Source organism: Netta rufina, assembly GCF_964035555.1.
Source record: "Netta rufina genome assembly, chromosome: 3".
NCBI lineage: Eukaryota > Metazoa > Chordata > Aves > Anseriformes > Anatidae > Netta > Netta rufina.
Genome location: NC_140125.1, coordinates 121,127,466 through 121,146,251, shown reverse-complemented (window position 1 = coordinate 121,146,251; position 18,786 = coordinate 121,127,466). Strand labels below are relative to the sequence as shown.

General features: G+C 41.0%; 1 protein-coding gene across 3 annotated transcripts in view; it reads right to left on the bottom strand.

Moving 5' to 3' along the window:
* DTNB (dystrobrevin beta) overlaps positions 1-18,786 on the bottom strand; it is a 192,626-nt gene that overhangs the window by 154,831 nt on the left and 19,009 nt on the right. For 2 of the 3 annotated variants that reach the window (XM_084285381.1, XM_084285382.1), the window contains exons 1-2: positions 12,445-12,492; positions 2,748-2,902 (exon numbers count right to left, since the gene is read on the bottom strand). In XM_084285381.1, coding sequence (XP_084141507.1) covers positions 2,748-2,902; positions 12,445-12,490 — 201 coding nt within the window. In that variant the 5' untranslated portion in view covers positions 12,491-12,492. Of the gene's footprint in view, positions 1-2,747; positions 2,903-12,444; positions 12,531-17,418; positions 17,633-18,786 lie in introns of those variants that run through there. The other variant, XM_084285383.1, reaches the window with a different exon arrangement.

Genomic DNA, 18,786 nt, shown 5'->3' with positions numbered 1-18,786 from the left:
TCTGACCCTGTTGGTGCTGTTAGGCAGCCAGTTTGGCTATCAGCCACACCAGCCACACTGCCCAAGTCAGTCAATGCTTCAGCAAAGCCACTACGTGAGCAAGGTACCTACAGATGAGTGCCTGCTCATCCGGCCTCCTTGTTTGCTTCGTGCTGCTGTGTTTCAACAGAATAACCTGCAACTTGACCTCTACAGAAGCCAAGCTTGGGGCTCCCAGGTCTCTGAAGGGAACTTGACAGCTCTGTAGAAACGCTGCAATTAAACTGCTTTGTAAATGAGACATGAAGTAGATAACTGCAATAGCGGGATAGGCTGTGCCATAAATACAGACGGATTCTGACTAAGCCAGGGAATGTCATGGTGATACAGCATCTCTATGACAAATAGATGGACTGTAGCCAGGTGAACAGAAGTTTTAAGAAAAGTATGACATGATCTCATATCTGTGGAAGCATCCATTTGACCTTGAATAGTAAATTATGACTGGAAGCTCTATATACATCTGGAAACCATCATAAAGAATGCAGCTCTTGCCAAAAGCATCCCAATAAACCCCATTTTGCATGGGCAACAAGTTTGAATTATTCCATCTGTGACCCAAGAAACGAAATAGAGTTGTGCAGTGTATACCATCACTGACACTTCGCTTGTCTGCCCTTTTGCCACTCAGGCAGCAGTAAATCATTAGCCTTCTGCACCTCCAAGAAGCATCTCCTGAAGGAACCATTGCTGGTCAGGAAGTATTCGTCTCTCGGTAGTTTAAGCAACACCAGGGAATGTTCCTGGCCCTAAAACTCAATTATGCATGGTTTTGTATTAGTGTAACCATGCCTGATTTAACTACTCAGCCTCCCAAATCATTCCAGCATCCCGATCTGGTGTTAATATCAGCTAGAAATCATTTTCAATAAAGTTTCCATGTAACCACCTTTCTTGAGGGAATAAGAGATGATTAGCATGGATGTGGTCAGACCATTCCAGTTGATCTTTGGACCATGGAACAGCTCCTGGCACTGTTTAGTTAACTAGTACGGATGTAGCTTACATGTCCATCATGTAAATGCCAAAGTCTGAAACCCAGCGGCTTTATTGATGCCATCTGGAAATAATTCAAGCAAAATGACATGCTGTAACAGAACAGTATCAGAGAAGCACCTCTGGGAAGCTTAATTTCAAACCTGGGAGGCATGAGAAAATGGATTCAAATCTGAGACAGATTATCCATGCACTTCCCAGGACCACTTCATTTCACTGCTTTCAAAGAAATGAGAGAGGTGTTTTGGGGCACTCTCTATAGCAGAACTAACAAAAAAATCACCACTCTTTACCAACCTTGCCTTATGGTAGAGATTTTGCTTTGCTGAATAAGATTAGAACAAAAGAATTTCTGAAAGTGACTCAATTTGAAGAAATACCTTTCTTGTTCATGGGTATCAATGTTCTATGACACGCTGCAGGCAAGCAGCACAAATGTGCAAGTGGGCAGTTACTGCACCTCACCTGGAACACGATGAGCTTGCCATCAATCAGACAAATCTCAGGCAGCTCTCACAGCCTGGCTGGCTAAACCAGCTTCTCTAGGGCTAACAGAGAAATGGTAACCTCCAGAGGGCGAGCAGGCATCTCATCCTAGGGTAGCCTTCAGAACAAATTAGGAAAAAACAACTCCCATTTAGCTTCCCTTTGCAGACAATGGACACAGCATGTATAGCTTAGAATCTGCTGTTTGACCTTGATAGCTCTAAAGCAAGGCCACAGCTTGACATTCGACAGTGGTGTCCCTTAAACGAAATTTGATTTGATCAGCTTGATATCCCTACATGCAGAAATGGCTTGCACTGACTTGACAGAAAGGGTGGCAGGTTGGTGGGAACAAGTGATGGCCCACAAATGACTCAGCCAGTACTGAAACAGGAAAAAAAAAAAAACATTTCTTAATTACACCATCAGTATGAAAATGCTCTGCCCTCAGTAACTTACAGATGAGCTGGAGCCCTCATCACTTCCTACATCAAAGGCTCTTTCCTAGTGTGCTGTACTTCAAATATATGAATTGCTAGTTAACTTAAATTTAACAAAAAAATCTTCAAGCAATGCTTCCAAGAATATAGTCATAACCAGAGTCTAAACATTAAAGTTTAGGCCTAAAATTATCTAGGCTTGTGTTTACAGTAGATTTAAGGTTTAATTATATTATTTTATATATCAAATTAGAAACAAATCCTTGGAACAAGCAAATTACGACAAAAGCGTATAAAGAGAAAAAAGATCAGTACTGCAACATGTACGCCAAAAATTATATTAAATGGAACTATTTTGGAAAAAACAGCTATACCCATAAGGACAACAGTTAAAGTGGTTTAAAAAACAGGCTACGTGTACAAATGTATTTATTTTGTGCAGACTAAACCAACTAACAATTGATTTTCTGAAACTAATACTCTCAACAAGCTGATAAGATTAAAAAATTCGAGGGAAAGGTTATCCTTGCTGTTTTTCTGATGGGTAGAAATGGTCACAGAAAGGAAACAAACTAAAACTGTGTGAAATCCTTTAATTGCCTAATACGTAGATGCACTATTTTGAATTATTCAGACTTTCTTAAAATTGCTTAGATAACACACTGCGTATTACCAATCCCCCTCCCTCCAAACCCCATACAAGTTACATCCAAAGAAGACAGTGGACTTTAGAGGAAAGCACTGTATCAACAAGCAATATAAAAATCCTGTTTCATTGACTCTTACTTGTTGTGGGAAACACGTCCGTACGGAATGCTCTGTGTATCCAAAAGAAGGCCCTTCAAACACAGCTGTTGGAAGTTTTAGAACTTCTTTCAAAAACTGATCAAACTTTGTAAATATCATTAGTCCATTTGAATCTGATATTTGAGAGAAAATATCTGTAAGAAAATATAATAAAACCCTAGAGTAAATACATGCTTGCTGCAGAAAAGAAAAAAATAATTTCAACTCATATATACCCCAAGACATTTCTATTTATTTTTTTGTTGTTGTTGTTAAAAAAATCTGAAGACTATTTCTTATTTTACTTGCTGTCAAGGTAAAATTTACGAATGAACATGTTTGAACATGCCATGATGATATAAATCTTCCTGTTTCCTCCATCCCATCTCAACCAGAGAAAAGACTCTCGTAGTTCACTAACTGTAACTGCAAGAAAGCAGAGGCCGGGATGCCTTGTAAGACTGTAGTTACAGGACACTGCATCTTCATGCTTATGCCTTCAAAATAAAACTACGTAGAATCCTTTCAGAAACCTCCTAAAATTGAAAAAAAAAAAAAAAAAAAGTTGTAGGATCACAAAGTCAAAGCTGTTAAAACTCCTGGTACCTCTAGTGCACTTCAGCAGCGTGTTGGATTTAAGTCACCCAGTGCTGGAAAAGAGCATCAGGAGCACGCAGAGTGGCCGAACTGGGGTGTGATGACTGCTGCTGCCCAGGCTAAAACCTGCAAATCATGGGCTGGGTGAGTGGGGAAGATGAAATCTGATCTCACTTTGTTTCTGTGCACACTGAAGAACTGAAATAAGAACTTCTATTTGACACCAAAAAAAAGATTTGTTTTTTAATGAGCAAAGGGATGCTTTTTAGATTAGCTACGTGGGCCTAAATGCATTTCTGAATCCAAAAAGAGAATCAGGCAAGATGTTCTGCAGCCTTGTGTGTGCATGGAAAGAGAAAGGGAGGGAGGGTCACAGCAGCTGGCAGGGAGGGGGGCAATTCTGCAGGCATTTCTAGCCCCACGCCACGCTCCGAGCTGCAGGCACACCATGGAAAGACGTGTCCTCAGCATGCTGCTCTGGCATCCCTCTACCCCCTTACTTCACAAGGCTCAAACCTTCCAACCGTTCCACGCTACTAACCCAGGGCTCCCAACTCTTACATCTCAGGAAAAGTAAAAATATAGGAAGAGATGGATAGATAGCAATGGAGGAAAATGATGTCATTTAAGGTATTAGGGCTGCTGCATACAGAGATAAGCCAGAACTGTCCTGGGATCAAAAATCTCTTTGGAAAACACAAATCTCTTGAACAGTAAAGCTTGGCTTCTGATCTAACTGCAGTCGGGTTAGTCTATAAAGGAAGATTTCTCTAAGAAAAGCAGCAATATCAGTAAGACCTAAAATTTTCCAAGATGTGACAGATACCAGAATTCTTCACCACACAGCCCCTGAATCATCTACGAGGTTATTTAAGACACCATAAGAAATTAATCATCAAAAAGGATGTGTTGACAGAAAATAAGCTTCATTTAAGTGATCAAAGCCAGGTCTGTAAAAAAGACTATTTCAGAGAGGCATTTTTCCAGTAAACTGGAGAAATGACTTCAGACTCCTGAATGAATGAGCCCTTGAAGAAGTCTACAGGTGATGCAACTACCTGGAGTTTTTATCACAGGCTAAATGGACAAGCTTGAAGTGAAGGTCTGAAGTCCTTGCTGAATAATCTTATGAAGCATACTAGGAATAGGACAAAAAAAGGAGGGGGAGAAGAGGAATTTGAGGACAAGGGGAAGGCAGATTATTAAAGAATACTATATTTTTAAAGAATTAAGCCAAGCAGAAAAGTTAAGTTTCACCTGAAAATTGAATGATGAAAAAAAAAAATCAGGGTGAGTAATGTACACAAAAGGAAACTATGGAAATAACTGAAATTAATTAACTAATTAGAGCAAACCCTTCAGAATCCTAAGCCATTCAAGATCAGACTCACTCCAGACTGGCACATTCCCAAAAACTGAAGGTCTAATAATAGATCCGCTAAGGTGGGACTGGCAGAACACGACCGCAATGTGACGGTACTTGTATTTAAAAAGTACAAAAATCATCTGGGTAAATACAGTCTATTAATCTAATTTCAACAGCATGCAAGATTTAAGTGATTTTAAGGAGAAAGTAATTAAAGCTATGGAAAGAAGTGAAATATGAGATAAAATAGAACAGGCTACATCAAGGGTAAATTAAAAGAAACCCACTAACCTATATCTTGCTGTCACGAAAACGTGGTTTTATAGTCAAAGTGAAGTCTACAAGGGGAAACCTCCACATGGGAAATTACTGGGTGAAATTGGAAAAGATAAAGATTAGTTGGATATAATTAAATAGTCATCTCCCCTTTTGAAGGGCAGTAAATTACCTTAAAAGAGAAAGCCCCAAGCTAAACAGGGGCTAACAGTGGAATTTTTCAAGATCCCACCTTAATGTTACAACAGGTATGTTAATAAAGTTTCCCAATGACAAGGAATTAAGCTTTAATTCTCATATAAACTTTCAATTCAAAGCTACTATGAACTTTTTTTAACTAGAGAGAATATAAAAAAGTTAGAACTGTACCAAAAGGCTGCTCAGTTCCAAAAAGACCAACATAAAAGTGCTCGTTCCACTCAAGATTTCCTTTTTCAAATATTTGTAGAACTTTACGAACATTACGAACAGAGCTCGTACCGTCTGATAAACCTGCCCAGTATTTCCCTCGAGAGTCTCTTCAGTTGCTCATAATTTTGCCAAAACTGACTGCTGCTTTCTCTGCTAGGCGTTTGCCTGATGCATTACACAGTTATAGCTGAAAACCCCACCATTTCTCTGAACAAGTTAAAAATAAAGAAAAACAAAAGCAACAATCAGCACCCTCACTTTCTAGGGTCTTGCCTCTGAGGCTATCCTGTCTCAATTCCTACAATGTTGTCAAATTTTATTGTACAACTTCAAGAAATAGTTGTTAAATACTATGTTTAATAGCAGTAAAAGCTACAAAAATCACTTTAAAAGAATCAATTTGTGCTTTTTAAATGGTTGCCGTTTTTCCCCGTCTTAATTCAACACACAAACCAAGGTCAGAAGGACAATGCAAGGAAGTACAGGCCAGTCAGCCCCACCTTGGCTCCTGGGAAAATCATGGAGCAAACCCTCTGATTTGGCCTTCTATGAGAAAGCAATGCTTTCACCAACCTGAGCAAGGCTTTTTGCTTTGGTTTCCCTCAGAACTCAGCTCTGCCAGGGGGATGTCGCAGCCTGGGTGGGTGAAGCACCAAAGGGGATGTGGCTGCTTGGATGTTCAGGCTCAGAAGGTTGGGGAAAAGGGATCATACCCTGTGTGGAAACCAGTGACAAGTGGCCTAATGCTGGATCTGCCCTGTTTAACGTGGCTATTGGTGATCTGGGAGAGGCGCCAGAGTGCACTCTTGTCAGGTTTACAGACACAAAACTGGGGAGGACCAGTTAATTAGGAAGAAATCCTTCCCTCTGAGGGCAGTGAGGCCTGGTGCAGGCTGCCCCAGGAGCTGGGGGTGCCCAAGGCCAGGCTGGATGGGGCTGGGGGCAGGGGTCATTCCCATGGCCAGGGTGGCACTGGGGGGCTCTGAGGACCCTGCCAGCCCAAACTGGTGCATGGCTCTAGGATACCTGCAGAGCAAGGGCTGCCATCCAGCAGGACCCAGACAGGCTGGAGGAACGGGCCAGCAGGAATTGTATGAAATCCAAAGGCCAAATGTGAAGTCCTGCCCTCGAGCAGAAAGAGAGCCTGGCAGCGATACAGCAGCTGTGCTGGAAAGTCCTTGGGGGCTCTGGGTCCCAAAACGAAGATAAGCCAGCAGCACACCAGGGCAGCAAAGAAGGCCAGCAGTGTGCTGAGCGGCACGAGCAGGAACCCACCCAGTAGATCAAAGAAGCAATTATCCTCCTCCACTCTGCATTTGTTAGACCCCCTCCCCTAGATACTGTGCCCAGTCTGGGGACCACCAGAATCACCGAATATTTGAGAACCACAGAATATGGAAGATGTTCTGAAGTGAGCTCTGAGGACACGGTTTACAAGGTACAATCTACAAGGATTGTCAGCAGGCTGGAGTGCTAATCCCATGACAGGCTGAGAAAATGGCACTTGTTCAGCCTGGAAAAGGTTAAGACAATGGGAAGACCTAATAACAGCACCCCAGCACCTACAAAGAGGTTATGAAGGACACAGAAAAAGATGCTTTTGGAGGAAGATTTAGTGATGAGGGTTGGTATTGGAGAGGCCCTACATCCAGTGGAGACACCAGAGGACCCAAGGACAGCCACCAGATAGACTGAGCGTCTATGGGCATTCACTGGAGGCATCTCTAAGGCGCAGGCATGTCTGTATACACATGTATTTTTGCCACTAACAGGCTTTCATCCTGGTCACCTATAGATTGAACAGATTTGTCAACTCCAACATTTGGTATAAACAAATGAGATATAAGAAGGCCTGTATAAAGCCATACACTGGGCTCGTGCTGTTTGAGAAGATGGGATATCACAAGAAACCACATATTATTACCACTGCTGCTACTTTGATCCACTGATTAGGACCAAAACAAACTTCTCCGAAAAACAAAATGCCCCCTCCCCCAAATCAAAAGTCCACCAAAAGGTTAATTCACCTACAGCAGATTGATTTTGGGGGCTGCCAGTATATGAAACCTAGTATTTTGTATAGAGTGTTGTGTGAATCTTTAGGGTGAACTTCAGCAAGCACTAACGGCTTATCAGCCAGATGGTGGGAGGAAAGAAGGAGCTACTGAGGCAATGCAGCCAAGGAGCACCATACGGGTGGAAATAATGATTACAAAAGTTGGACAGCCCTAAAGATGAGCAGGGTGGAGTTTTAAATTACTCAAAGTCAAGTTTTGTTCGCAATTCCCCTGCAGAAAGGACATGGAAGGAAACACTATTTACTTCACTGTGCTTGAATGCTAAAATGGAGCCACCCAAATCCACAAACTTCAACATTTTAATACAGTATTGCTTTGGTTTAAAAAAAAAATCTATGCTAAAAAAATAAACTCCATAGCAATAGGCTGTTTATTACTCCTTCCTTGCACACCATGTAAAGCAACTCCTTCCCGAGGAGCATCATGTCACAGGAAATAATCTTTCCCAGTGAGAGCAAAGCAGTATCATGGAACAACTCCATTTTATATGTACTGTCAGACACTGTATGGTCTGCAAACACACACCATTTGTCCACATTTTCAGAATTTAGAAAGAAAGCCTGTACATATGCAAGTACAGAAACCAAATTACTATCACTCATATAAATTATGAGATGAGAAAAAAAAAATTTACAACTTCCTGGTTTCCAGAAAGCCTCATGATCCAGCTGAGCCTGAGCTGACAGCCTGCTTAGGAAAGGGAGTGGAGGCGGTCGTGTCGGGGGAAGGAGTAAACTGGAAACAGAAGTCGTCCAGTGATGAAATGGGTCAGTAATCAGAGAGACAGGTGGGAAAGACAGGAAAGGGAAAAAACAAGACAGCATATTCATAACGAACAGAAGAAATAAAGAATGTAAGAACAGCTGAGGCAGATCAGATCAAAAGTCTGTTTGTCCCAAAAGCAGATGGCTAAGGCAAGCACATTCCCCGGAATATCCTTCCACTCACTCTTAGTAGTTTTGCATTCAGCAACTCTTGATGTATTTGCTGTCAGTGAAATTGGTTCAAGGAGTGACCAGGTGATGTGAGTCTGATACGGACAACATCCTTTGGCAAAGTTTAAAGATACTTCTTTTTTGTTGTTTTAACCTGTCACTGCTAATTTCACTTAATGCCTTTCAGTTCTTGTACTGAGGGGGAAAGGAGCAGCTGTTTTCTATTCACCACTAACATGTTGCCATGATTTTATAGAACACTATCCTTTCACCACCATTTTTCTTTCCAGGTTGAAGAATCCTGCTCTACAGCCAGTTGTTCCTGATACAGAAGGCTTCCCCTACCTTTGGTGACCTTGCTGTTCTTCTCAGAAAAGATAAAGCAGATCTGGAAAAGGTACAGTGACAGGTACAAGAGCAGGACTCATTTAAAGTATAAACACACTACTAATCAATACTAACCTTCCTATTTTGTTCTTTATGTCCTTTCTCCCTGTTCATAACATTTTATTTTTTTAACCACTACTAAACAGTGTCAACCTTTTCTTAGAAGTGTAACTCCAGGATCTCCCAGCTGAGCAATAACTCCCTTAGCTCACCTTTCTGTGCATGACGTTAGGATTGCGCTTCACTCCTCCAGCACGTGCCACTTTACATAATTCACATAAATTAACACTGAAATTCAGCTCCCATTTTATTTCAGTTACTCAGCTTTGTCAGATGATATTACAACGCTTCACAGACTATCTTAGCTTTACTACACTCATTCGCTTTGTACCAAACTGTGTCCTTCCACTGTGTTTTTCCAGATTTATGACACGTTTCAAACAGTTTAAGTCCAGCACTATCCACCAATTTCAATATACAAAAGGATCCTCATTGCTCTTTTTTAGGTTCCTTTTAGCTCGTCTTTTACACATGCAAAGACCTCATCTTTCATCCCTTTAAAACTTTAATGTCTTGGAGTGTTTGATAAGTGACATTCCTGAATACCTTTCAAAAACTCAAGAAGCCTGTATCAGCCAGAACTCCTTTGCCCATCTTTTCTTTTTTTTTTCCCCTTACTTTAAAAAACTCCTACAATTTCATAAGACAGTCCTCCCTAAAAGCCATTCCTTCCCCATCCCCATGAGAATTTATTTATCCATGAGTCAACTAATTCTATTATTTGTTACCGACTGCTTGCCCAGAAGCGTGGCAGGTATGCAGACCTACAGTTCCCCACGTAACTCTTTCCAAATATGACATTACTTTTATTTTTCCTCATCTCTTGGTCTTTAGAAATTTTCCAGAAAGACAGGTGAAAAGCTGTTAATAGTTCAGCTGTTTTATTACTCTTCTTGACTCCTAGTGATACTCAATAACTTTTTCTGCTAACAATAAGACACTTTTCTTTTTCTCTGCCCTCAGAAGATTTACAAGTGCCTACTATCCTGTATCACACTTTTAATTTTCTCTCATCTTCCACAAAAAATATCCTATTGTCTTTTCTGAAAAGCCAACAGCTTGATTCTAGGGAACAGCCTGGTTTAAAGAAAGCTATTCCCTCCTGCATAGGTTTCCTCTGTTCCTATATCTCAACCTCTTATTAGTTGAAATCTCCATTTCTTGGATCACTTCGTCAGTCATGCAGTCATAGAATCATTAAGGTTGGATAAGCCCTCCACGCTCATCGGGTCCAACCATCCCCTACCACTAAAGTCACTCACTGAACCACGTCCCTAAGCACCAAGCATTGATACTCCACCTCTGTGTCTAACCTTGCTATGGCACTGTGAACTTTTCAGACATTAACAGCGAGGAGCTTCCAGTCCTTCAGTTTCTCTTCAACTAAGCAGAGACAACAACAGGGGCATGAGGGGGCCTGGGACTGTCCAGAAGTGGCACAGGAATGGCCACAGCCAAAGGTGCACATGAAGGAACTGCCATGACTTTATAAAGCAGTGGCAAGTCAGCATTATGGTTACAGGCACAAATAAAGAAATTTACTTTTGATTCGTAAAATATTATACCTGACAGAACAACGAAACAGATTGCAAAGAGGTGTGGTCAACGGGTAGTGTTCTGTCATAAAACAGACAACACCAAGTGGTGAAGTCAATGTGAGTGACATACTGAAAACACCAAGGAGAAGAACTGAGCTTTAACACTGAATTCAAAAAAGACAGAAGCTGGTTTCCAAACGAGATGTCCAAAATTCAGGAGCCATGTGCTCTTTTGAAAACAATGCTCCACATTCAGATAAAAGTGCACTAGGAAAATAGGGAGAGCAGATACTGGAGGACAGATCCCAGGAGTACAACGCAAATTAAAGGTCAGCTGATAAGATATGAGCAGAATATAACAAAGCTACAGGAAATAGCAGTATTCAGTGAAAGCATTCAAAAGCCTTTCCTCTGATTGGTATGTATTTCAGTTAAGAATTTTTACAAAGAAAGTTACTGTAGCAAAGGAAACAGGATTCAACATAATTAGCAAAAAGAAAGAGAGTTTCAAATAGTATGAAGAAAAGCAGGAAAGCAGGCAGGGGGGAGGGACAGAATGGGACATCAAAATGTTAAGTTTTCAGGCTACACACATCTGTGAAATAAAGCTATTAAATGAGATGTCCTTCAGCTGAAAGCATCTTACCTAGCCACCTTTTCAATCAGTAACTTGCAGCTTAGCCTAACCTCCAGAATGGTAGCTGGGCTTTGTTTGAAAACATCAAAAGTTTATTGATTCTTGTAACATTTAATTCCACTGGTTAATTGACTTTTCCATTAACAGATCACTCATTACCATTTGCTTGATGTTTCAGTATTGTCCTGCTTACACGTAAAAACAATGCTCCTTTAATGGCCCAAGCTTATGCTGAACTGTTTATCTACTGTAACCTCCTCAAACCTTAACCTAATTGGATCCAAAAATGTAACTTTTTACTCAACAAGTAGTCTCTATGTTTTTCCCAGTGTTTGATCTTGCATACTTAATATATTTTACATTTGTTAAAAATGCTTAAAGAAGCTTTAAATATCCTCTGTAACATACGCCCGTCCTCTCCTCTTTATTTAACTTTAGTCACCTACAGCTTTGCTTTTAGATAGTTTTGTATTTACTACCAGATGCAAAAATAGCTCTTTCTGATACTGAAACTCTTGCAACCCTACTATTAACGTGTTGATGTGATACCTTCGCACTATTTATTTTTCAGATTTTGTCAAGTAGTTTAATTTATTACACTAGTATTTTGTATAATTTAAAAAAAATAAGGAAGTTTAATGCTGTAAAAAAAAGTCTAAAGAATTACTTAGAGTGAATAACAACGATGGAGATCAGAAGGAATGATTTATTATAAAATAACTTTCATAAAGGAAATTTAGAGTGAGATGAAAAATGACAAACATTTGAACAGTAAAATCTGGCACTGACAGTAAGACTAACTTCCCAGCTTTTCAGGATGGAAAAGGGAAAAAAAAAATCCATCAAACAACAGTATGCCTTGCCACTGAGAAGGACACAAGATGAGAATTACAAGACAAACCCAATGTTTCTGGGTAGCATTGATTCTCTGTAGATAGAGCAGAGGGCTCACAGAAACAAGGTAAAAGAAGTAAAGACTGATGAAAAGAGAATAAAAAGGAGTTCAAAAACAAGAACAAAGAAGCTGGAATTAACATAACGAGACAATGCTGAGAGTGTCTCAGCTGAAGCAGAGGATGTACAGAACCCTCCTCCCCCCGCAACATGACCTCAAAACAGAGGAAATGGCACCAAGTTTTGACATTACTATCATAAAAATCAGGCCTGAATTTTTACATGTAAAGAAGTGTCAAAGCACTTTAAAATAAGTAAGTGCACTTGTAAGGCCTACTCAGTAACAAACTCAATATATTGCATGGCCAGCAGATGGCATGTGCTACACAAAAAACAGCAATTTTCACTTCAGGATAAAGAATGCTGAATATACAGAAAAAGTTAGCTTTCATCACATGTGACCCATAACAGAAAAAAACATTTCATAAAACAGTTTGATTTTGCTTTCAAATACTTACATCTTAGTTTGTCCAGGATTTTGCCACCACACATTGTTGCTAACATGGATTTCACTGAAAATACCGTCAACTTCCCATGGCCCTCGCTGTGAAAAAAAAATTACATGATAAGTAATTACTACATAGAGTGAGAAGTAACAAAAATACTAGAAGACCTAGGAAGGAAATGCATAACCATTAATTACTAAGGTCTATCAATACTATTTAACATTAAAACAGTATTACTTACATAAGCATTTTTAATAAAGCAGAATTCTTAACAGGTGTCTTATCAGAAATTAAGTTTTCTTGCAGAATTACGAAAAGTGCACAGAAAAAGAGACTAGAATTTGTCTTGTTCATCCCATGTCTCCTGAAAAAAAAGTGTTAATCTCTTCCATTAAAACACATTTGTTCATTGTAATACATCTCTGTTCCTCTGCTATGCTTTGTTGGTTGCTTTAAATGTTTACTTCTCAGTTTAAACTTTGATGTTGAAATAAACATTTATACTAAAAATGGTACGGTAACTGACAGCACACTAGAAGGGTATGATATCCTCAATATACCACATGAAACAGGAATAACGTGAACAATGTTTTATTCTAATCTCAGCTAACAAAGCTGCTGTGCTATCAGAACAGGTGGCATATTTGGGGCATCATTTTATAATATCAGCAATTGTCTCTACGGAAGGCACGAAAAAGCCCATTCAGCACCACACAGCATGCAGAAACAGCCACGCCTGTTATTCCTGCTACCGAAGAGCAAGAGGAGGATGAAGGTAGGAGGGAAGCAAGTCACAGCCCTGAGGCTGGCCGGTGTAAGGCTCACACAGCTAACACCCGCTGCAGCCCCTGCCAGCTCACTGCTGGCCAGAGGAACGCGTCCAGCCTCCCTGCATTTCTGTAAACCCCTTCACAGCAACACAGGCAGGGTAGAGCACCTCCAGTAAATGATATTAGATGGCCACAGCGTGGCGATCTTGGTGTAAATCCACCGTCACTGTGAAGCTGGCAGAAAGCGAGCTTAGTGGCTCAGAGGGGCAAAGGAAGGTGCATGGAGGGGGTAACGGCTGCTTGAATTCTGAGCAACGTGTTCCCAAGCAGAAATCCAAGTCTTTATCCCCAGCTATAAACAGCAACAGAGAACAGAGTGAAAAACTACTAAGAAAGCTAAAACTTCATGTAAAGGGAGAAAAAGAATATTTAAAAAGTTCAATTAACTGCAATTAAATGTACAGGACTGATCATCTATACTGCTATGGTAAATACAACAAAGGGGAAAATACATCATTAGATTTAGAGGAGATCTAAGAAAACCCTCTAGAATACTTCTTGGTGTAAATGAGATGCTTCTTTAACACTCACACATGGAAGACTAGCACTTGGAAAGTGTGAGGAGTGAAATCACTGGAAGTAAATATTGCCTCATGGCACTGAAGTGGTGACGCGGCCTACTGCCACCGACAGACACGCAACCAGATGGAGACGCCATGAAGTAAACAAGTGACTTCTCTTCCCCCTTCACCCTAAGTTAATATGCAAACGGTGCCGTTGCACGCTCCATGGTGAGGTTAAAGGCTCTCGACCTTTCTGAGGCTGAGAAGCATCAGAAATGCAGTATGCTATTTTTCTAACGTGAACTCAGAACGTGCTTTAAACACTCCCTCTATGGAAGTGAGGCAATCTCTCCAGAACTATACTTGCAGGAAGATCTATGAAGATCCCGGTACCTTTTAACTTCTGTTTCAAGAAACTAAACAAAGAGAAAAAATACATTCTTTTGTTATTTTGAGCTATATAAAGGTTATAAAGTTAGTGACAAGGTAAAGGACTCAGCTATCCCACTTCATTTCTGTCTTTTCTCTTAGGTAGTTTCCTCAAAGGAGTAAGTCAGCTCTATGCCAAATAAAAGAAAACAAGACTTTACTACACCTATATCAGAAGTCTGAAAAGATCCATTATTTCATTATTTTCAAGCCTTGACCATCACTCTTGTCCAAGCAAATCTTGGTACCTAACTCAAATTTCTTTCATGTCTCAACCCCTCCCTCCCTTTTCTTTTCAATAGACATTCCTCCTCTCACAACAGAGTTCAGTTTTGAATTAATTTTCAGGAAAAAAAAAAGTGAGTAAAGGCATCAATATGTCCTCACAGGACAAAATTTTATCCTTGAAAAAATATCACACGGTGCCTTCAGTGAGATATTTCAGGTATTAGGCCTGCTTCTGCTGACATTCTGTTTATTAATTGAGAACAAAAAATTCCTCCCCCTGCAACGTGGTAGAGAGACGTAGTTATTAACTCATTGCCAATGCCTAAATGGATTTTTGGAACAATGCTACTCGACCTGCTGAATTTCCTATCAAATGGAAAAAGGACAGAACTTCCAGTGTAATTTTGGAACTCCTGCAACATCCAGGAGTTCTCAGGATAGCGAACAGGACCGGGGAACTTGTTCAAAAAAGACTGGGCCTGTGTAGGAGGCCTCTTCCAGCCTCCTGAAGAAATCCTCCCACCCCACTTCTTCCTAACTGGAGGGGGTGCAACTGGAGCAGCGATGCCCTTCATGCTGGCCTACCCCAGCTGGCTCCTGGCCCACCACTGGCAGGGCTCCACACATACGGGGGGCATCTCCTGGTGGGCCCGTACCACCCCTCACAGTGCTCCACTCACGTTGGCTCTCCCAATGCATCCTCAGGAGAGGACTCAGACTTGCAACCCCTTCTCTCTGCTCCCCACGCCACATGCCGTAGCACGCAGCCATTTCAGAGGCACCCGGAGGTGGCGATGTCCCAGAAGAGGCATCAGAGCTGTGCTCACAGAGCTGATCTGCAGGCGCTTCCCGATGCACATGAGGGAGCCCCCTCCAGCTCTGCTGTGCTGCGAGGTCTCTCCTGATCACATCGCTTTGCACGCTCTGCTTGACAGCTCAACTCCTCACCTGACTGTTGGCCAGCCTCTCCCTCCCCCTTCCTGCACACTGCTTCATTACCCGCACACGGTGTTGTTTGTTAGCTACAAAATAAAGAGAAAAACAGAAGTTGGAGTGACTAAGCCTGCTGTTAAATCCAATGCGATTTCTAGGACTGGTGACATGAGACGCTGAAGCCACCAAATGGAGTCAGGGAATGAGCCACTACTCTGGGGTCGGGGACTTTGGAAAGCTGCAGAATGCTATTAAGAAAAACAAGACTGGAATAAGCTACCAGCACCATCAAACACCCGTATGTAAAGCTCTGTGGGAGAAACCAGCAAAGAACATCATAGCAAAGTTATTCCTCTGCCCAACTCACCATCGTAGGCAGTATGAACCATCAGCTCTGCGCCATGATCAGTGTTGTTCTGGGGGTCAGTGAATAGTTCATTATACAGATTTTTCATACTTACCTAACATCAGCTCTAACTTAAATAGCTCCATGGGAAAGACACGCATCGTATCTTTGATTCACATCCCTGTTTGGTGGAGTGCTAATACTACCCTGTGATGTTACCACCAGTACTGTGTTGTAAGAAACTACTGGGCTACATGGATTCAAACTTCCACGCAGCTACCCCAACGATGCAATTCCAGTGCAGATGTGTACGTTTTTATAAAATACGTGTCTGCCACGATGGCTGCTGCAGAGAGGCCTCAGCCTGCCTCTCATCTTATTCTTCGCTCTGCCATAGCACAATGCAGTGCAGCATCACAGCTTCTCTCAGCCCCACACGCCAGACAGAGGAAGCTCAACAGAAGCTGTTGTAGTGTGCTGGGAACAAGGGCACTGCTTGGGCTGCAGACAAGGTCAAACTTGCAAGGTTAGGGGCAGGGCCAGGACAAAGCTCTCACTAAAGCCTCAATCTTCTGGGTGTGTCCCCCAAAACATAACCATTGCTATTTTAAATTCTACATTTCCACTGTGATCAGTCTCAGAATCACAACTCATCAGTTATAACACCTCTTGCAATTAACATGAAATGAGACAACAGAGAAAAACACAGGTTTGATTCTGCTGTCACAGCAGTACTCCTGCTCTGAGCTGTGTTGTTTTTAACTGTCCTTAGTGAGGTAGCAATTGTTCTGAAGTCTCAGACTTCTTTTGTGGTGGAAACCTACCTTCTCTTCAGTGACCTTAAGAAGAGGTCATATCAATGGATCAAAGCCTGGACATTATGAACAGAACAACTATTTGGCATATTCAGTGGTCCAGGTTGTTTCGGGTAGAACTCCTTAGTCTCTGTGTCAACTTCCTAGCCACAAGTACTTCTCTACTGCTTGGAGGGAGTGCAAAAGCAAAAGAAAGACAAGACAGAAATAATAGCTGACTGTGAGAAAGATCAGAAAATAAGCATAGGAAGTGCTAAACAACAGTGAAAGATTTGCAGTTGCTATTCAAAGTACCCACAGAAATAACTTATAGTCAAGAAGATTAGCAAACCAACCCCTGAAGAAAAGAGGCTGCAGAAGAAACTCATACAATTGGACACAACGAAGTGCCTAGGCAGCACTCTGAACAGGAAACCAAGCTTCTTCCAGCCAACAAATGAGAATTAGTCTGTATGGGGTCAAATAATGTATAATAGGATCCAAGCTGACTGTCAAAACAAGGCAGCGTTATTAAATGGTCTTGTTGATCCAGGTTCTACAAAACAAGTTCACTTTTTAAAACATTGCTACACCACCACGAAGTTCACATCAAGTTCATCACAGTCCACAGAACACAGTTGCATTGCAGTTCAGATACCTGGCTCACAGCACCCTGCAAGTTCCAGAAAGCACTAACTCATCTTTCTCAAGAAAGCACATTTTAAGACAAAGCATTGCTGCTGTGGCAATGAAAATCTCTGCAGGCACTACTATGATATTAAGTGTGAACGCGCAACACACATTTTCATGAAATAAAGAAATAGCATGCAGACAGTTTGTCAGAGACTCATGCAGTTGCTGGCTGCATTCACCTAACTAAAAGAGAAAATTAGTTTAAGAGTACAACTAGAGGAGTTACTAGCCTGTCATATGCTGCTATCATGAAGTTGAGGAGAAGGCTGATGGATTGCTCTACACTGATTTGGTGAGTAGAAGGAAGGCGTTTGTTTAGCTGGTAGTAGATGGATGAAATGATTGTTTCTAGTCGAGACACGTTGATCTCTGTGTTATGATCCAAAGTGTTAAGGCCATTATCTCGGAAGGCTTCAATCATATTCCAGATATCAACAAGATGAACTAAAAATAAAGGAAAAAAAATTAACTTCTGTTCTGTAATGCATACAAGCTTACTTTTATGGTACTGTTTCTGAATACTGTGTTAGCTTCTGTTTTGGAATTAACCATTACGTTTTCATATTCAAAGTGAGAGACACTCTCAATACTCAGAGTTAGCGTCAGCTAGTGTTAAGCAACAGAGCAGTGCCCAAAGTCCTTGTGGCCATTTTCATTTCAGAAAGACATCAGCCATATTCAAAATCCACTATAAACTGGTTCCAATAATTTTCAACATCCCCATGTTAACTAGCAGTTCAGTGCTGAAGGAGGAACTTGATGTTCCAGTTAAACTACAACTGTTCCCAGATTATCTGGGTGCCAAGTCTAGAGCATAACACTTTGTAAACATACATCTGGAACTCCGAAGTGTGTCCCTAAATTATCCCGCTGTATCTTAGCGCATCTAAATGTTAACTTTGTAGTCAAATAGTTTTACAAAACCACACTAAGCGATCTGCAGAACCACATTAAAAATGTTTTAAAATAGTTCACAGATTAAAAGGTATGCATGATAGTGGGATAAGATGTCTAAGGATCAGCAGTAATCCATCAGTTCACACTGAGCGTGATCCAACAGTTACAAAGGACAGATTTATCTGCTAACTTCATATTTTCTTTGTTACCTTTATTACCTTGTAAAAAGGGTTTAAAGTAAGCCTCACCTTTAACATTTCTTAGGTAAAAACACTCTTTATATTTCTCACATAAAAATCCACAGCAATAAAAATCAAACTAAGTATTCACACCAAACATATGCCTGTGGATCACTGCACAGTCCAGACAAATAACATAAATGCACGGTCTCGTCTGTACGTACGTGTGGATCAAAGGTTACTCAAGGCATACGTGTGGCATCAGTGAATTGGGCACTAAATGTGTAATGCACTATAACTACCTTATCTTAATACCTTACTACCAATTAAGAGGTATTTTGAATTCAAAAGCATTCATTATAGACAAGAACTAACACTTTTCCAAAGGAATGAAGAAGTTGCAACCCATCAAACTAAAGGCACTGCAGTTACTGCCACAACAGCCCTAACAGAGACATATCCCTGGCTCAGCTGCGCTACGAGGGATCTTCACTCTACAGCTGCACACATCCTCCACTGGAC